At 48.1% G+C, this 21271-nt stretch overlaps 1 protein-coding gene across 1 annotated transcript in view; it reads right to left on the minus strand.

Annotated features, from left to right (window-relative positions):
• Positions 1-8748: 8748 nt before the first annotated feature.
• The window catches only part of LOC140480783 (uncharacterized), a 79594-nt gene continuing 67071 nt past the window's right edge, over positions 8749-21271 (minus strand). Inside the window, exons 12-15 of the mRNA XM_072576161.1 lie at positions 20359-20424; positions 19575-19786; positions 10160-10266; positions 8749-8803 (exon numbers count right to left, since the gene is read on the minus strand). Coding sequence (XP_072432262.1) covers positions 8749-8803; positions 10160-10266; positions 19575-19786; positions 20359-20424 — 440 coding nt within the window. The remainder of the gene's footprint in view (positions 8804-10159; positions 10267-19574; positions 19787-20358; positions 20425-21271) is intronic.

Below are 21271 nucleotides of genomic sequence, written 5' to 3' on the forward strand. Positions count from 1 at the left end.
AGGGGCGGGGGGGGTAGGACAGTATCAAGGTAGGTGGAGCTGAGCTCGGTGGGGCAGGAGCAGGCTGAGACAAACCATTATTTTCCAGACCATACAGAACCTCACCAACTTCAGGAGATCTCCCAACCACAGCTTCCAACCTCATAGTCTGGGAACCCTGCACTGCCCGGTTCTACCTCCTTCCCAAGATCCACAAGCCTGACCACCCCGGCCGACCCATTGTCTCAGCATGCTCCTGCCCCACCGAACTCATCTCTACCTACCTCGACACTGTCCTATCCCCCCTAGTCCAGGAACTCCCCACATACGTTCGAGACACCACCCACGCCCTCCACCTCCTCCAAGACTTCTAATTCCCTGGTGCCCAGAGCCTCACCTTCACCATAGACATGCAGTCCCTCCACACCTCCATCTGCTAAGACCAGGGCCCCCCCAGTCCTCCATTTCTTCCTCTCCTGACATCCCCAACAGTACCCTTCCACCGACACTCTCATTCGTTTGGCCGAACTGGTCTTCACCCTTAACAATTTCTCTTTTGAATCCTCCCACTTACTCCAGACCAAAGGGGTAGCCATGGGCACACGTATGGGCCCCAGCTATGCCTGTCTCTTTGTTGGCTACGTAGAGCAGTCGAACTCCCGTAGTTTTACCAGCACCACTCCCCACCTCTTCCTCTGCTACATTGATGACTGCATTGGCGCCACCTCGTGCTCCCGCGAGGAGGTTGAGCAATTCATCAACTTCACCAACACATTCCAACCTGACCTTAAATTGACCTGGACCATCTCTGACACCTCCCTCCCCTTCCTGGACTCTCCATTTCCATTAATGACGACCGACTTGACACTGACATTTTTTACAAACCCACTGACTCCCACAGCTACCTGGATTACACCTCTTCCCACCCTACCTCTTGCAAAAATGCTATTCTGTATTCCTAATTCCTCCGCATCTGCCACATCTGCTCCCAGGAGGACCAGTTCCACCACAGAACACACCAGATGGCCTCCTTCTTTAGAGACTGTAATTTCCCTTCACATGTGTTGAAGATGCCCTCCAGTGCATCTCATCCACATCCCTCACCTCTGCCCTCAAACACCACCCTCCAACTGTAACAAAGATAGAACCCCCCTAGTCCTCACTTTCCATCCTACCAACCTTTGCATAAACCGCATCATCCACTGATATTTCTTCCACCGACAAACAGACCTACCACCAGGGATATGTTTCCCTCCCCACCGCTATCCCCTTTTCGCAAAAACAGTTCCCTCCATGACTAACTGGTCAGGTCCACGACCCCACCCTCACCTCCTCCCCCCCGCCAAACAACCCTCCCAGCACTTTCCCCTGCCACCGCAGGAATTGCAAAACCTGCGCCCACACGTCCTCCCTCACCTCCATCCAAGGCCCTAAAGGGGCCTTCCACATCCATCAAAGTTTTACCTGCACATCCACTAATATCATTTATTGTATCCGTTGCTCCCGATGCGGTCTCCTCTACATTGGGGAGATTGGAAGCCTCCTAGCAGAGTGCTTTAGGGAACATCTCCGGGACACCCGCACCAATCAACCACACCGCCCCATGGCCCAACATTTCAACTCCCCCTCCCACTCTGCTGGCCCCCTCCACCGCCACTCCCTCACCACCTGACGCCTGGAGGAAGAATGCTTCATCTTCCGTCTCGGAACACTTCAACCCCGGGGCATCAATGTGGACTTCAACAGTTTCCTCACTTCCCCTCCCCCCACTTTATCCCAGTTCCAACCTTCCAGCTCAGCACCATCCTCATGACCTGTCCTACCTGCCAATCTTCCTTCCCACCTATCTGCTCTACCCTCCTCTCTGACCTATCACCTTCATCCCCACCTCCAGCCACCTATTACACTGTTAGCTACCTTCTCCCCAGCCCCACCCCCCTCACCATTTATCTCTCCACCCAGGAGGCTCCCAGCGTCATTCCTGATGAAGGGCTCCTGCCCGAAATGTTGATTTTCCTGGTCCTTGGATGCTGCCTGACCAGCACCTCTCTAATCTTTACTCCTGTGTAGTCGACCTATCTACATATTGAGTCAGGAACCCTTCCTGAACACACCTGAGAATATCTGCTCCAACCAAATGATTAAACTATGGATGTTCCAATCAATATTTGGGAAGTTAAAGTCACCCATGAAAACCACCCAGTTACTTCCGCATCTTTCCAAATATCTGCCTCCCAATCTGCTCCTCCGTGTCTCTGTTGCTATGGAGGGGGTCTGTAGAAAACCACAATGGGAGTTATCCACAAGCCTCCAAACAGTAGTTCAGGAGCTGGGGCATAGGATCCACCAGGAGATAGAAAAGGGGTGTAAGAATGGCAAAGTTACAGAGATCATGGGGATTTCAATATGCAGGTGGACTGGGAAAATCCGGTTAGTAGTGGATCACAAGTTAAGGAATTTGCAGAATGTCTATAAGATGGCTTCTTGGAACATTGTGGTGGAGCCACCCACTAGGGAACAGGGAATTGTGAATTGACTGTTGTGCAATATGACAGACTTGATAAGGGAGCTTAAGGTGAACGAACCCTTAAGAGGCAGTGACCATAACATAATAGAATGTACTCTGCAGATGGAGAGGGAGAAAATAGAATTACAGCTGAATAAAGGCAACGACAGAAGCATGAGGGAGGAGGTGGGTAGAAATGACTGGGAGAGAAGCCTAGCAGGAAAGACAGTGGAACAGCAATGGCAGGAGTTTCTGAGGATATTTCAGGAAACGCAGCAAAAATTCATCCCTGGGAAAAAGAAGCATACGAAAGAGAGGAGGAGGCAACCATGGCTGGCTGGGGAGGTCAGGGACAACAGAAGAGCAAAAAAGAAAAGCAGAAATGTGGTGAAGGGCAGTGAGAAACCATAGGATTGGGAAGCTTACAAAGACCAACAGAGGGCAATGAAGAAAGAAACAAGGAGAGAGGAGATTAAGTATGAGGATAAACTGGCCAGTAATATTAGGAAAGATTGTAAGAGTTCCTTTATTTATATAAAGGGCAAAAGAGAGGCAAAAGTGGAGATTGGGCAGCTGGGAAATGATGCTGGAGAGGAAGTAATGGGGAACAAAGAAATGGCTGAGGAGCTGAATAGGTATTTTGTGTCAGTCTTTACGGTGGAAGACATGAGTCATATCCCAAACACTCAAGCGAGTCAGGGGGGCGGGGGCAGAGATGAATACAACAGCCATCTCCAAGGAGAAGGTGCTAGAAAAACTGAATGATCTGAAAATGGATAAATCACGTGGACCTGATGGACTACATCACAGAGTTCTAAAGCTGAAGAGATTGCAGAGGCGTTTGTGGTAATCTTTCAGGAATCACTGGAGTCAGGGAGGATCCCAGAGGACTGGAAAATCATTAATGTAACCCCCATTTCAGAATGGAGCAAGGCAAAAGATGGGAAATGATAGGCTGATTAGCCTGACCTCACTCATTGATAAGATCCTGGAATCCATTGTGAAGGATGAGATTTCTGAATACTTGGATGTGCATGGTAAAATAGGGCAAAGTCAGCATGGTTTCATCAAGGGGAGGCCATGCCTGACAAATCTACTAGAATTCTTTGAGGAAGTAACAAGCAGGTTAGACCAAGGGGGAGGTGTGGGGGCGGGGGGGTCGATGGATATTATCTACCTAGACTTCAAGAAGGCCTTTGATAAGGTGCACCACAGGAGGTTGCTGAGTAAGGTAAGGGCCCATGGTGACAGAGGCAAGGTGCTAGCATAGATAGAAGCCTGGCTGTCTGGCAGAAAGCAGAGAGTAGGATAAAAGGGTCCTTCTCAGGATGGCAGCTGGTGACAAGTGGTGTTCCACAAGACTCAGTGTTGGGATCAGAACTTTTCACTTTATACATTAACGGTCTAGGTGAAGAAACTGTGGGCATTCTGGCTAAGTTTGCAGATGGTACAAAGATAATTAGAGGGACAGGTAGCATTGAGGAGGTGGGGAGGTTGCAGAAGGATTTGGACAGGTTAGGAGAGTGGGCAAAATGGCAGATGGAATACAACGTGGGAAAATGGGAGGTCATGCAGTTTGGTAAGAAGAATAGAGGCATGGACTGTTTTCTAACTGGAGAGAAAATTCAGAAGACTGAAGTGCAAAGGGACTTGGGAGTTTGAATCCAGGATTCTCTCAACATAAACTTGTAGATTGAGTCAATAGTTAGGAATGTTGTTATTCATCTTGAAGAGAATCAAATGCAAAACTGGAATGTAATTCTAAGGTTTTATAAGGATCTGGTCAGACCATATTTAGAGTATTGAGGGCAGTTTTGGGTCCCATATCTCAGGATGGATGTATTGGCCTGGTGTGAGTCCTGAGGAGGTTTGGGAAAACGATCGCAGGGATGAAAGGCTGACTATATGAGGAAGGTTTATACTCAATGGAGTTTTAAAGCATGATGGGGGATCTAATTGAAACGTACAGAATACTGAAAATGGCCTGGACAGAGTGGGTGTTGGGAAGATGTTTCTATTGGTCGGAGAGACTCGGACCCGAGGGCACAGCCTGAGAGGAAAGGGAAGAGCTTTTAGAACAGAGATAAGGAGAAACTTCTTCAGTCAGAGAGCGGTGAAGTGATGGAATACATTGGCACAGAATGCGGTGGAGGTCAGGTCATTCAGTAAATTTAAAATGGACATAGGTAGATTCTAGAATGCCAAGGGGATCAAAGGTTACAGGGAGAAGTGGGAAAATTGGGTTGAAAAGCCTATCAGCAATATTGAAAGATGGAGCATAGGAAATGGAGCATAGGATTTCTGCTCCTGTGCCTTATGGTCATATGTTGGGAGGGTGTTCTTCGGGATGGGGAGACCAGAAGCAGGGTAACAGTCTCAGGATACAGAGTAGACCGTTTTGGACTGAGTTGACCAATCAGTTCTTCACTCAAAGGACAGGAAACATGTGGAATTTTCTGTCACAGAAGATAGTGGAAGACAAGACACTTAAAATATATGAGAGAGACAGAGAGAGACAGAGAGGGAGAGAGAGAGAGAGAGAGAGAGAGAGAGAGAGAGAGACAGACAGACAGACAGAGATAGAGACAGAGAGAGAGAGAAACAAAGAGAGAGAGAAATTTTCTTGATTTTAAAGGCTTCAAGGGTTGTGGGGAGAATAGCAAATGTGACATTTTGATTGAGGACGAGACATGATGATATTGAATGATGCAGCAGGCGCAAAAGACCGAATGTTTAGATCAGGGTGGTGCTGGAAAAACACAGCAGGTCAGGCAGCTTCCGAGGAGCAGGAAAATCGACGTTTCGGGCAAAAGCCCTTCATCAGGAATAGAGGCAGGAAGCCTACAGGATGGAAAGAAAAATCGGAGGGGGGGTGGAGCTGGGGGCAAGGTAGTAAGGATGGAGGTGATAGGCCCGAGGGGAGGGTGGAGTGGATAGGTGAGAAAGGAGATTGGCAGGTAGGACAGGGCTGAGCTGGAAGGTTGGAACTAGGGTGAGGTGGGGGAAGGGGAAATGAGGAAGCTGTTGAAGTCCACATTGATGCCCTGGGGTTGAAGTGTTCTGAGGCGGACGATGAGGTGTTCTTGCTCCAGGTGTCTGGGGGTGAGGGAGCGGCGGTGAAGGAGGCTCAGGACCTCCATGTCCTCGGCAGAGTGGGAGGGGGAGTTGAAATGTTGGGTCACGGGGCGGTGTGGTTGATTGGTGCGGGTGTCCCAGAGATGTTCCCTAAAGTGCTCTACGAGGAGGCGCCCAGTCTCCCCAATGTAGAGGAGACCACATCGGGAGCAACGGATACAATAAATGATATTAGTGGATGTGCAGGTGAAACTTTGATGGATGTGGAAGGCTCCTTTAGGGCCTTGGATGGAGGTGAGGGAGGAGGTGTGGGCACAGGTTTTACAGTTCCTGCGGTGGCAGGGGAAGGTGCCAGGATGGGAGGGTGGGTCGTAGGGGGGTGTGGACCTGACCAGGTATTCCAAATGGCCTAATCCTGCTCCTTGTCTGGATGTTTCCCCGTTTTTATTCAGTTAGGGAGAGAGAGCCAGGGTCTCACCCAGACACACTGAGCGAGCACTGAGATGTTGTTGTGTGGTAATCTCTTTAACATTACACGTGCTCTGCTTGAACTCCAGTTTTGAATCTGTCTGAAGTGGAGAGGGCCCTGTGAAAGTCTCATTGCCATTACCCAGCATTCCCCAGCCTGAGAATCCCAACATGCAATGGGCAGGAATAAACCATGAGACGACAGTGAGGACTGCAGATGCTGGTGATCAGAATCGAGAGTGTTGTGTCAGAAAAGCACAGCAGCTCAGGCAGCATCCGAGGAGCAGGAAAATCATCATTTTGGCCAAAAGCCCTACATCACGAACCGCAGGGTGTGGATACAAATCATTCATACATTCTCCAGACGGCAAAGACCATACACTGAAAGTATGACATTTGGGAAGAGTAGATTACTAACCTGTTGTCTTTGCAATCGTAGCTGGAGCCTCTGTTGTGGGAATTGCAGTAGTGGGTGTTGTGGCAACTGTTGGAAAGGAACAAACAGAAACAATCTCAATGAATGTGGGACCCTGTTCCTGCATTGGTGCCTCGGGAGTGTGAGGGTCAGGCTGATCGCAGCTATGGGCTCAATTTTAAATCTCCTTGTTGCAGGTGGCCTTGGGAATGGAACACTTGAACGGCATCACTGGTTCCTGACACCTTTTTATTCATTCCGGAATATGGGAGTCACTGGATGGGCCTACATCTTCCGCCCCGGAACACTTCAACCCCAGGGCATCAATGTGGACTTCAACAGTTTCCTCATTTCCCCTTCGCCCACCTCACCCCAATTCCAAACTTCCAGCTCAGCACTGTCCCCGTGACCTGTCCTACCGGCCTATCTTCTTTTTCACCGACCCACTCCACCATCCTTTGGGGCGTCAGATGGAGGGGGGGGGGGGGGGGGGGGGAGGACTGTGAATTGTGAGGGAGGGGCAAGGAGCCTTCAAGGTGATTTCAACAAGTTGAGTGAGTGAGGGAACACATGGTAGATGCAGGACAACATGGTTCAATATGGAGTTAGACACTTCAGTGTGGAAATCAGAAAGGAAGGGAATTATTTAAACACTGATACCTTGGGAAGTCTGGATGGACAAAGGGGGCCCTTGGGCACCAATTAATGACAGTAGACAGCTAGGCACAGCCAAGCAATGAGGAAGGTAAATTGTATATTGTCCTTCAGTGCAAGAGGATCTGGGTTCAGAGGTCAGGATGTCTTGCTGCAGTTATACAGGTCCTTGGGGAGTTGCCTAACCCCTCCCCCCCCCCCCCCCCCCCCCCCCCCCAGCTATGAGAGACCTGCTGTAGAGGGAGTGCAGGATACTGAGGATGGTAGGACGGTCCCATGAAGAGAGATTGGTTCAACTAGCCCTGTATTCAATGGGGTCTGATTTAAACACATAAATGGGGCTGGACAGACTCGATGCTGGGAGGGTGTTTCCCCGGGGTGGGGAGACTAGAACCAGGGTCACAGTCTCAGGATACAGGGGAGACCATTTCGGCTCTTCATTCAAAGGGCAGGGAACGTGTGGAATTCTCTGTTGTAGAACGCTTTGGAGGACAGTGCACTGAAAATATATGAGAGAGAGAGGGGGAAAATTTTCTTGATTTTAAAAGACTTCAAGTGGTTTATGGAGAAAAGGGAATTTGACATTGTGCTTTAATTGAGAGCTGATGGTATTGAATTGTGCAGCAGGCACGAAAGGACTTATGGCCTACTCCTGCTCCTTGTCTGGATATATCTCCTGGGTCAAGATTAGAGTAGTGTGAGAAAGGCACAGCAGGTCAGGCAGCATCCAAGGAGCAGGAAAATAGACGGTTCGGGAAAGGCCCCTCATCAGGAATAAAGGCAGGAAGGCTCCAGGGTGGAGAGATAAAGGGGTCGGGGGGTTGGGGCTGAGGAGAATGTAGCAAAGAGTTGAAGAGCTTCAGAGCAGAGAAGATGACCTGGGTGGTCGCAGTGAGAGAGAGACTCACTGAGATTCTTTTGGAGTGAGGAGGAGAACTTCTTCTTTAAGAGGATTCACAGTAAGGTTAAAATTAACGACGGAAAAGTGAGGACTGCAGATGCTCGGGATTAGAGTCAAGATTAGAAAAGCACAGCAGGTCAGGCAGCTTCCGAGGAGCAGCAAAATCAACGTTCCGGGCAAAAGCCATTCATCTGGAATGAAGTCAGGGAGCCCCTGGGGTCGAGAGATAAATGGGAAGGGTATGGGGGTGGGGAGAAAGTAGCAAAGAATACAATAGGTGGATTGAGGTGGGGATGAAGGTGAGAGGTCAGAGAGAAGGGTGAAGCAGATAGGTGGGAAGGAAGATTGGCAGGTAGGACTGGTCATGAGGGCGGTCCTGAGCTGGAACATTGGTTTAGTATGCCGAATGTTTCTCCAATGCAGTTGGGGAGAGAGAGCCAGGATCTCACCCAGACATACTGAGCGAGCACTGAGATGTTATTGTGTGGACAATCTCTTCAACATTACACGTGCTCTGCTTGAACTCCAGTTTTGAATCTGTCTGAAGTAGAGAGTGCCCTGTGAAAGTCTCATTGCCATTACCCATCATTCCCCAGACTGAGAATCCCAACATGCAATGGGCAGGAATAAAACATAACCCTGGGTGTGGAAAGGCATCATTCATACATTCCCCATACAGCAAAGCCCATTGACTGAATGTATATGACATTTGAGAGGTTTGTTGGAGAAGATTACTAACCTGTTGTCTCTTCAGTCGTAGCTGGAGCCTCTGTTGTGGGAATTGTAGTCGTGGGTGTTGTGGCAACTGTTGGAAAGGAACAAACAGAAACAATCTCAATGAATGTGGGACCCTGTTCCTGCATTGGTGTCTCGGGAGTGTGAGGGTCAGGCTGATCACAGCTATGGGCTCAATTTTAAATCTCCTGGGTGCAGGTGGCCTTGGGAATGGAACACTTGAACGACATCACTGGTTCCTGACACCTCCTTTTTATTCATTCCCGGGATATGGGGGTCACTGGATGGGCCTGCATTTATTGCCTGTCCCTAATTGCCCTTGAGAAGGTGATGGTGAGCTGCCTTCTTGAACCCACATTTCCTGGAGGGACCCTTTTGATAAGGTCCCTCAGAACAGGCTCATGGGTAAAATTAAAGCACCTGTGGTAAGGGGGGAGTATATTGACACGTGTTGGGAATGGGTTGACAGACGGGAAACAGGGAGTTGGAATAATTGGGTCTTTGTCAGAGTGGCAGCCAGTGCCTGGTGGGGTACCACCTGGATCTCTGCTTGGCACCAGCTATTCACAATATATGCACATGACCTGGATAGGGGAACCAATTAAAACATTTCCAGTTTCACTGACAACACAAAACTGGGGGGGGGGGGGGGGACTGTGAATTGTGAGGAAGGGGCAAGGAGGCTTCAAGGTGATTTCAACAAGTTGAGTGAGTGAGGGAACACATGGCAGATGCAGGACAACATGGTTCAATATGGAGTTAGACACTTCAGTGTGGAAATCAGAAAGGAAGGGAATTATTTAAACACTGATACCTTGGGAAGTCTGGATGGACAAAGGGGGCCCTTGGGCACCAATTATTGACAGTAGACAGCGAGGCACAGTCAAGCTGTGGAAGTAAATTGTATATTGTCCTTCAGTGCAAGTTGATCTGGGTTCAGAGGTCGGAATGTCTTGCTGCAGTTATACAGGGCCTTGGGGAGAGCACAGCTGGAGGGTTGTGTGCAGGGTTGCCCACTCCCCCAGCTATGAGAGGACAGTCCTGCTGTAGAGGGAGTGCAGGTAGGGTCACTAGTCTGATACTGAGGATGGCAGGACGGTCCCATGAGGAGAGATTGGTTCAATTGGCCCTGTATTCAGTGGGGTCTGATTTAAACACATGAACAGGGTTTGGCAGACTCGATGCTGGGAGGGTGTTTCCTGGGTTGGGGAGACTAAAAGGGAGAGAGAGACAGATAGAGAGAACTTTTATTGAATTTAATGGCTTCAAACGTTCTGGGGAGAAAAGTGAATGTGAGGTTTTGATTGTGGAGAAGACATGATGATATTGAATGGTACAGCAGGCTCGAGAGGCCGAATGGCCTACTCCTGCTCCTTGTCTGGCTGTTTCCCCAATGCAGTTAGGGAGAGAGAGCCAGGGTTCTCACCCAGACACACTGAGTGGGCACTGAGATGTTGTTGTGTGGACAATCTCTTCAACGTTACACGTGCTCTGCTTGAACTCTCGTTTTGAATCTGTCTGAATTGGAATGCCCTGTGAAGACAATAGACGATAGGTGCAGGAGTATGACATTCTGCCCTTTGAGCCTGCACCACCATTCACTATGATCATGGCTGATCATCCTCAATCAGTATCTTGTCCCCATAATCCTTGATTCCATTATCCTTAAGAGCTCTATCCAACTCTTTCTTGAAAGTATCCAGAGACTTGGCCTCCACAGCCTTCTGGGCAGAGTATTCCATACACCCACCACTCTCTGGGTGAAGAAGTTTCTCCTCAACTCTGTTCTAAGTGGCCTACCCCTTATTTTTAAATGATGTCCTCTGGATCGGGACTCACCCATCAGCAGAAACATACTTCCTGCCTCCAGAGTGTCCAATCCAAGAAGAATCTTATATGTTTCAATCAGATCCCCTCTCAGTCTTCTAAACTTAAGCCTGACCACCCTGGCCGACCCATTGTCTCAGCATGCTCCTGCCCCACTGAACTCATCTCTACTTACCTCGACACTGTCCTATCCCCCCTAGTCCAGGAACTCCCCACATACGTTCGAGACACCACCCACGCTCTCCACCTCCTCCAAGACTTCCGTTTCCCCTGCCCCCAACACCTCATCTTCACCATGGATATCCAATCCCTCTACACCTCCATCCGCCATGACCAGGGCCTCAAAGCCCTCTGTTTTTTCCTCTCCAGACGTCCCCAACAGTACCCTTCAAACGACACTCTCATTCGTTTGGCCGAATTGGTCCTCACCCTTAACAATTTCTCCTTTGAATCCTCCCACTTCCTCCAGACCAAAGGGGTAGCCATGGGCACACGTATGGGCCCCAGCTATGCCTGTCTCTTTGTTGGCTATGTAGAACAGTTGATCTTCCATAATTACACCGGCACCACTCCCCACCTCTTCCTCCGCTACATTGATGACTGCATTGGCGCCACCTCGGGCTCCCGCGAGGAGGTTGAGCAATTCATCAACTTCACCAACACATTCCACCCTGACCTTAAATTTACCTGGACCATCTCTGGCACCTCTCTCCCCTTCCTGGACCTCTCCATCTCTATTAATGACGACCAACTTGACACTGACAGTTTTTACAAACCCACCGACTCCCACAGCTACCTGGATTACACCTCTTCCCACCCTACCTCTTGCAAAAATGCCATCCCGTATTCCCAATTCCTCCGCCGGATCTGCTCCCAGGAGGACCAGTTCCACCACAGAACACACCAGATGGCCTCCTTCTTTAGAGACCGCAATTTCCCTTCCCACGTGGTTAAAGATGCCCTCCAACGCATCTCGTCCACATCCCGCACCTCCGCCCTCAGACCCCACCCCTCCAACAGGAACAAGGACAGAACGCCCCTGGTGCTCACCTTCCACCCTACCAACCTTCGCATAAACCAAATCATCCGCCGACATTTCTGCCACCTCCAAACAGACCCCACCACCAGGGATATATTTCCCTCCCCACCCCTTCCCGCCTTCCGCAAAGACCCTGGTCAGGTCCACGCCCCCCTACAACCCACCCTCCCATCCTGGCACCTTCCCCTGCCACCGCAGGAAATGTAAAACCTGCGCCCACACCTCCTCCCTCAACTCTATCCAAGGCCCTAAAGGAGCCTTCCACATCCATCAAAGTTTTACCTGCACATCCACTAATATCATTTATAGTATCCGTTGCTCCCGATGTGGTCTCTTCTACATTGGAGAGACTGGGCGCCTCCTAGCAGAGCACTTTGGGGAACATCTCCGGGACACCCCCACCAATCAACCACACTGCCCCGTGGCCCAACATTTCAACTCCCCCTCACACTCTGCCGAGGACATGGAGGTCCTGGGCCTCCTTCACCGCCCTCCCTCACCACCAGACGCCTGGAGGAAGAACGCCTCATCTTCCACCTCGGAACACTTCAACCTCAGGGCATCAATGTGGACTTCAATAGTTTCCTCATTTCCCCTTCCCCCACCTCACCCTAGTTCTAAACTTCCAGCTCAGTAACTGTCCCCATGACTTGTCCGGACTTGTCCTACCTGCCTATCTTCTTTTCCACATATCCACTCCACCCTCTCCTCCTTGACCTATCACCTTGATCCCCTCCCCCACTCACCCATTGTACTCTATGCTACTTTCTCCCCACCCCCACCCTCCTCTAGCTTATCTCTCCACGCTTCAGGCTCACTGCCTTTATTCCTGATGAAGGGCTTTTGCCCGAAACGTCGATTTCGAAGCTTCTTGGATGCTGCCTGAACTGCTGTGCTCTTCCAGCACCACTAATCCAGAATTAAGCATATATAAACCCAGTTGCTCCAATGTTTCAGTGTAAGATAGTCCCACCATTCTGGGAATTGACCTCGTGAACCTACGCTGCACTCCCTCAATAGCCAGAATGCCTTTCCTCAAGTTTGGAGACCAGAACTGCACACAATACTCCAGGTGTGGTCTCACCAGGGCCCTGTACAGCTGCAGAAGAACCTCTTTGCTTCTATATTCAATCCCTCTTGTTATGAAGGCCAGCATGCTTTTAGCCTTCTTCACTACCTGCTGTACCTGCATGCTTACCTTCATTGACTGGTGTACAAGAACATCCAGATCTCTCTGTACTGCCCCTTTACCAAAATTGATTCCATTTTGGTAGTAATCTGCCTTCCTGTTCTTGCCACCAAAGTGGATAACCATATATTTATCCATATTAAACTGCATCTGCTATGTATCCGTCCACTCACCTAGCCTGTCCAGGTCACCCTGTATTCTCCTAACATCCTCCTCACATTTCATCCTGCTCCCAGCTTTGTGTCATCAGCAAATTTGCTAATGTTACTATTAATACCATCATCTATATCATTAATGTATATTGTAAAAGGGTGCGGTCCCAGCACTGATCCCTGCTGTACCCCCTGGTCACCACCTGCCTTTCTGAAAGGGAGCCGTTTATCACTACTCTTTGTTTCCTGTCAGCCAACCAACTTTGAATCTATGTCAGTATTTTGCCCCCAATAACATGCACCCTAATTTTGCTCACTCACCTCCTATGTGGGACTTTATCAAAGGCTTTCTGAGAGTCCAAGTACACTACATCCACTGGATCTCCCTTGTCCATCTTCAGAGTTACAATAGACAATAGACAATAGACAATAGGTGCAGGAGTAGGCCATTCTGCCCTTTGAGCCTGCACCACCATTCAATATGATCATGGCTGATCATCCTTAATCAGTATGCTGTTCCTGCCTTATCTCCATAACCCTTGATTCCACAATCCATGAGAGCTCTATCCAACTCTTTCTTAAACGAATCCAGAGACTGGGCCTCCACTGCCCTCTGGGGCAGAGCATTCCACACAGCCACCACTCTCTGGGTGAAGAAGTTTTTCCTCATCTCTGTCCTAAATGGTCTACCCCGTATTTTTAAGCTATGTCCTCTGGTTCGGCACTCACCCATCAGCGGAAACCTGTTTCCTGCCTCCAGAGTGTCCAATCCTTTAATAATCTTATATGTCTCAATCAGATCCCCTCTCAGTCTTCTAAACTCAAGGGTATACAAGCCCAGTCGCTCCAATCTTTCAGCGTAAGGTAGTCCCGCCATTCCAGGAATTCACCTCGTGAACCTACGCTGCACTCCCTCAATAGCCAGAATGTCTTTCTTCAAATTTGGAGAACAGAACTGTACACAGTACTCCATGTGTGGTCTCACCAGGGCCCTATACAGCTGCAGAAGAACCTGCAGAAGAACCTCTTTGCTTCTATACTCAATCCTTCTTGTTATGAAGGCCAGCATGCTATTAGCCTTCTTCACTACCTGCTGTACCTGCATGCTTACCTTCATTGACTGCTGTACAAGAACACCCAGATCTCTTTGTACTGCCCCTTACCCTAACTTGACTCCACATATGTAGTGATCAGCCTTCCTGTTCTTGCCACCAAAGTGGATAACCATACATTTATCCACATTAAACTGCATCTGCCATGCCTCTGATTACTCACCTAACCTGTCCAGGTCACCCTGTAATCTCCTAACATCCTCATCACATTTCACCCTGCCATCCAGCTTAGTATCATCAGCAAATTTGCTAATGTTACTATTAATACCATCTTCTATATCATTAATATATATTGTAAAAAGCTGCGGTCCCAGTGCTGATCCCTGCGGTACCCCACTGGTCACTGCCTGCCATTCCGAAATGGAGCTGTTTATCACTACTCTTTGTTTCCTATCAGCCAACCAACTTTCAATCCAAGTCAGTACTTTGCCCCTAATACCATGCACCCTAATTTTACTCACTAACCTCCTATGTGGGACTTTATCAAAAGCTTTCTGAAAGTCCAGGTACACTACATCTACTGGATCTCCCTCGTCCATCTTCAGAGTTACATCCTCAAAAGATTCCAGAAGATTAGTCAAGCATGATTTCCCCTTCATAAATCCATGCTGACTCTGACATATCCTGTTACTATTATCCAAATGTATCGTAATTTCATCCTTTATAATAGACTCCAGCATCTTTCCCACCACTGAGGTCAGACTAAGTGGTCGAAAATTTCCTGCTTTCTCTCTCCCCCCCTTTCTTAAAAAGTGGGACAATATTAGTCACCCTCCAATCCACAGGAACTGATCCTGAATCTATCGAACTCTGGAAAATAATCACCAACGCATCCACGATTTCTCGAGCCACCTCCTTCAGTACCCTAAGATGTAGACCATTAGGCCCCGGGGACTTATCAACCTTCAGACCTAACAGTCTCTCCAACACCGATTCCTGGGAAATATAAATTCCCTTCAGTTCAGGTCCTTCAGCCACTCTTACCTCAGGGAGATTGCTTGTGTCTTCCCCAGTGAACACAGATCTGAAGTACCAATTCAACTCTTCTCTCCTTTCTTTGTTTCCCGTAATATATTCCTCTTTTTCTGTCTTCAAGGGCCCAATTTTAGTCTTAACCATTTTTTTGCCTTTCACATACCTAAAAAAACTTTTACTATCCTCCTTTATATTATTGAGGAGAGAGTGAGGACTGCAGATGCTGGAGATCAGAGCTGAAAAATTCTTCAGGAATGAAGAAGGGTTTATGCCCGAAACGTCGATTCTCCTGTTCCTTGGATGCTGCCTGACCTGCTGTGCTTTTCCAGCAACACATTTTCAGCTCCTTTATATTATTGACCAGTTTACCTTCGTACCTCATTTTTTTCTGTTTATTTCCTTCTTCATAATCGTCTGTTGTTCTTTAAAAGCTTCCCAGTCCTCCGTTTTCCCACTTATCTTTGCTATGTTATACTTTTTCTCTTTTGACTTTATATGGTCCTTAACTTCCCTCGTCAGCCATGGCCACCCATGCCTCCTCCTGGGATCTTTCTTCCTTTTTGGAATGAACTGATCTTGCAACTTCTGCATTACACACAGAAATATCCGCCATTGTTCCTCCACTGTCATCCCTGCTAAGGTATTGCACCATTGAACTTTGGCCAGTTGCTCCCTCATAGCTCCATAGTTCCCTTTATTCAACTGAAATATTGTCACTTCCAATTGTACCCTCTCCCTCTCAAATTGCAGATTTAAACTTATTGTATTATGGTCACTACTTCCCAATGGCTCCTTCACTTTGAGGTCCCTGACCAATCCTGTTCGTTACACAATACCAGATCCAGAATTCCCTTCTCCCTGGTCAGCTCCAGCATCAGTTGTTCTAAGAATCCATCTCTGAGGCACTCCACAAAGTCTTTTTCTTGAGATCCAGTACCATCCTGATTCTCCCAGTCTACCTGCATGTTGAAATCCCCCATTACAACTGTAGTAACATCTTTGCGACAGGCCAATTTCAGCTCCTGATTCAACTTACACACTACATCCAGGCTACTGTTTGGGGGCCTGTAGATAACTCCCAAGGGGGTGTTTTTACCCTTAGTATTTCTCAGCTCTATCCAGACTGATTCTACATCCCCTGATTCTAGATCCCCCCACGCAAGTGACTGAATATCATCCCTTACCAATATGGCCACCCCACCCCCTCTGTCCGTCAGTCTGTCCTTACGATAGCACATGTAGCCTTGAATATTCATTTCCCAGGCCCTGTCCACTTGAAGCCACGTCTCAGTTATCCCCACAATATTGTATCTGCCAATTTCCAAAAGAGCCTCTAGCTCACCCATCTTATTTCTAATACTTTGTGCATTCATGTATCGTATTTTTAATTTGTTACTGCCCTCACCCTTCCCATCAACTCTTATTTCACTCAACCTCACAGCATGATCCCTTTCTGAGTTTTCTGCCTCATTGATACAGTTGTCTTTCTTGACCTCCCTTGTTCTAACTTTCCCTCCAATTTCCTTATTAGACATCCAGTTTGTACCCCCCCCCCCACCTCCCCGCTACTTAGTGTAAACGTAGCTGTGTTGCAGTAGCAAACCTGCCTGCCAGAATGCTGGTCCCCCACCTATTAAGGTGCAAACCGTCTCTCTTGTATAATTTATCCTTACCACAAAACATACCCCAGTGATCCAAGAATTTAAATCCTTGCTTCCTGACCAGTTCCCCAACCACACGTTCAAGTCCATTATCTCCCTGTTTCTGGCCTCACCAGCCCGAGGAACTGGAAGCAAACCAGAGATAACCACCTTTGACGTCCTGCTTTTCAGCCTTCTTCCTAGTTCTCCAAAGTCCCGCTGTAGTATGTTCCTCCTCTTTTTCCCGACATCATTTGTGCCGACGTGTACCACCACCACTGGCTCTTCACCTTCGTCCTTGAGGATTTCCTGCACTCTGTCTGTGATGTCTTTAACCCTGGCATCAGGAAGGCAACACACCATCCTTAAGTCCCGTCTGCTGCCACAAAAGCCCCGGTCAGTTCCTCTCACTATTGAGTCCCCTATTACCACGGCTCTGTGCGATGTCCGACTCTTCCGCTCTATCTCCACACCAACTTTTGATTGACAGACCTGGCCGCCTCGTGGACTGGCAGTGTCATCTGTCTCTACTGTTTCCAAAAGTTACATCCTCAAAAAATTCCAGAAGATTAGTCAAGCATGATTTCCCCTTCATAAATCCATGCTGACTCTGACCTATCCTGTTACTGTTATCCAGATGTGTTGCAATTTCATCCTTTATAATTGACTCAAGCATTTTTCCCACCACTGAGGTCAGACTAACTGGTCTATAATTTCCTGCTTTCTCTCTTTCTCCTTTCTTAAAAAGTGGGACAACATTAGCCAGCCTCCAATCCGCAGGAACTGATCCTGAATTTATCGAACATTGGAAAATGATCACCAATACATCCACGATTTCCCGAGCCACCTCCTTCAGTACCCTGGGATGTAGACCATCAGACCCCGGGGATTTATCAGCCTTCAGGTCTAACAGTCTCTCCAACACCATTTCCTGCCTAATATAAATTCCCTTCAGTTCAGGTCCTTCAGCCACTGTTACATCTGGGAGATTGCTTGTGTCTTCCCCAGTGAAGACAGATTTAAAGTACCAATTCAATTCTTCTGCCATTTCTTTGTTCCTGTAATAAATTCCCCCATTTCTGTCTTCAAGGGCCCAATTTTAGTCTTAACCATTTTTTTTTCTTTTCACATACCTAAAAAAACGTTTACTACCCTCCTTTATACTTTTGGTCAGTTTACCTTCGTACCTTATTTTTTCTCTGCGTATTTCCTTCTGAGTAATCCTCTGTTGTTGTTTGAAAGCTTCCCAGTCCTCCGTTTTCCCACTCATCTTTGCTATGTTATACTTTTTCCCTTTTGTCTTTATATCGTCCTTAACTTCCCTCGTCAGTCATGGCCACCCCTGCCTCCCCTTCCTTTTTGGAATGAACTGATCCTGCATCTTCTGCATTATACCCAGAAATACCTGCCATTGTTCCTCCACTGTCATCCCTGCTAAGGTATTGCACCATTGAACTTTGACCAGCTCCTCCCTCATAGCCCCATAGTTCCCTTTATTCAACAGAAATATTGTCACTTCCGATTCTACCCTGTCCAGATTGAAGCTTATTGTATTGTGGTCACTACCTCCTAATGGCTCCTTCACTTCGAGGTCCGTGACCAATCCTGTTCATTACACAACACCAGATCCAGAATTCCCTTCTCCCTGGTAGGTTCCAGCACCAGCTGTTCTAAGAATCCATCTCAGAGGCACTCCACAAACTCCCTTTCTTGAGGTCCAATACCATCCTGATTCTCCCAGTCTACCTGCATGTTGAAATCCCCCATAACAACTGTAGTAATATCTTTGCGACAGGCCAATTTCAGCTCCTGATTCAACTTACACACTACATCCAGGCTACTGTTTGGGGGCCTGTAGATAACTCCCATTAGGGTCTTTCTACCCTTAGTCTTTCTCAGCTCTATCCAGACTGACTCTACATCCCCTGATTCTAGATCCCCCCACGCAAGGGACTGAATATCATCCCTTACCAACAAGGCCACCCCACCCCCTCTGCCCGTCAGTCTGTCCTTACGATAGCACGTATAGCCTTGAATATTCATTTCCCAGGCCCTGTCCCCATGAAGCCACGTCTCAGTTATCCCCACAATATCGTATCTGCCAATTTCCAAATGAGCCTCAAGCTCATTCACCTTATTTATAATATTTTTAATTTGCTACTGCACTCACCCTTCCTATCAATCCCGATTTCACTTGACCTTACGGCATGATCCTCTTTTGAGTTTTCTGCTGCATTGATTCTGCTGTCTTTCTTGACTTCTCTTGTTCTAACTTTCCCTTTAACTTTCCCTTAAAACTTCCAGTTTGTCCCCTCCCCCCCTCTATTTAGTTTAAATGCAGCTGTGTTGCAGTAGCAAATCTGCCTGCCAGAATGCTGGTCCCCCACCTATTAAGGTCCAACCCGTCCTTCTTGTATAATTTATCCTTATCGCTGAACATACCCCAGTGATCCAAGAATTTAAATCCTTGCTTCCTGCACCAGTTCCCCAGCCACACATTCAAGTCCATTATCTCCCTGTTCCTGGTCCTCTCCAGCCCGAGGAACTGGAAACAAACCGGAGATAACCACCCTGGACGTCCTGCTTTTCAGCCGCCTTCCGAGTTCTCCGAAGTCCCGCTGTAGAATGTCCCTCCTCTTCTTCCCGAAGTCATTTGTGCCGACATGTACCACTATGTCTGGCACTTCACCTTCGTCCTTGAGGAATTCCTGCACTCTGTCTGTGATGTCCATAATCCTGGCACCAGGAAGGCAACACACCATCTCAAATCCCACCTGCTGCCACAGAAACTCCTCTCAGTCTTTCTCACAATGGAGTCCCCTATTACCACGGCTCTGTGTTATGTCTGACTCCTCAGCTCTGCCTCCACTCCAATTTCTGATTGGCAGACCTGACGTCTGTCTCTACGGTTTCCAAGAGATTCAAGCTGTTCCTGACAGGTACTTCTCCCGGGATCTCTTGCACTTGTCTCATCTCTGTCTTCCTCATCGTCTTCTCCCTTCTACTCTCTTCTGATATGCTGGGTGTAATAACCTTGCTGAAGGTCCTGTCCACAAAGATCGCGTTCTCTTGGATGAGCCTGAGGTCATCTCGTTCTTCCTTCAGTGCTGCAATATGCTCTGTCAGAAGCTGAACGTGTACACACTTTCCACAGTTATACGAGCCAGCTACACCAGAGTCCCTGACCTCCCACATCATACACGTAGTACATTGAATCAGCATGGCAGTCATGTCTTCACCCTCTTCAACTGTGGTCTAATCACTTCTCTCAACTTCTTTGTCCAAGACTCCTGAGCCAAAAACCTGCCCTTTTCTCAACAGACACTTCCCTCGACCCCCGGGTTTTGCTGCAAGTCTATGGACTTTTAATTTAGGTTAGAGGAGGCCCTACTGTGTAGGACCTGAGGCCTAGAACAAACCTACTCAAATAACACTCACCCACCTTCCCAACAGCCTCTGCACTCCAACTTCACCCCCTCCCAGCTCCCGCCGCTCTCTGCTGCAAAAAATCTATGAAAGTCTCATTGCCATTACCCATCATTCCCCAGACTGAGAATCCCAACATGCAATGGGCAGGAATAAAACACAACCCTGGGTGTGGAACGACATCATTCATACATTCCCCATACAGCAAAGCCCATTGACTGAATGTATATGACATTTGAGAGGTTTGTTGGAGAAGATTACTAACCTGTTGTCTCTTCAGTCGTAGCTGGAGCCTCTGTTGTGGGAATTGTAGTCGTGGGTGTTGTGGCAACTGTTGGAAAGGAACAAACAGAAACAATCTCAATGAATGTGGGACCCTGCTCCTGCATTGGTGTCTCGGGAGTGTGAGGGTCAGGTTGATCACAGCTATGGGCTCAATTTTAAATCTCCTGGGTGCAGATGGCCTTGGGAATGGAACACTTGAACGACATCACTGGTTCCTGACACCTCCTTTTTATTCATTCCCGGGATATGGGGGTCACTGGATGGGCCTGCATTTATTGCCTGTCCCTAATTGCCCTTGAGAAGGTGATGATGAGCTGCCTTCTTGAACCCACATTTCCTGGAGGGACCCTTTTGATAAGGTCCCTCAGAACAGGCTCATGGGTAAAATTAAAGCACCTGTGGTAAGGGGGGAGGATATTGACACGTGTTGGGAATGGGTTGACAGACGGGAAACAGGGAGTTGGAATAATTGGGTCTTTGTCAGAGTGGCAGCCAGTGCCTGGTGGGGTACCACCTGGATCTCTGCTTGGCACCAGCTATTCACAATATATGCACATGACCTGGATGGGGGAACCAATTACAACATTTCCAATTTCACTGACAACACAAAACTGGGGGGGGGGGACTGTGAGGAAGGGGCAAGGAGGCTTCAAGGTGATTTCAACAAGTTGAGTGAGTGAAGGAACACATGGCAGATGCAGGACAACATGGTTCAATATGGAGTTAGACACTTCAGTGTGGAAATCAGAAAGGAAGGGAATTATTTAAACACTGATACCTTGGGAAGTCTGGATGGACAGAGGGGGACTTTGGGCACGAGTTAATGACAGTAGACAGCTAGGCACAGCCAAGCAATGAGGAAGGTAAATTGTATATTGTCCTTCAGTGCAAGA

The sequence above is a fragment of the Chiloscyllium punctatum genome, chromosome 1, assembly GCF_047496795.1.
Source record: "Chiloscyllium punctatum isolate Juve2018m chromosome 1, sChiPun1.3, whole genome shotgun sequence".
NCBI classification, from domain to species: domain Eukaryota; kingdom Metazoa; phylum Chordata; class Chondrichthyes; order Orectolobiformes; family Hemiscylliidae; genus Chiloscyllium; species Chiloscyllium punctatum.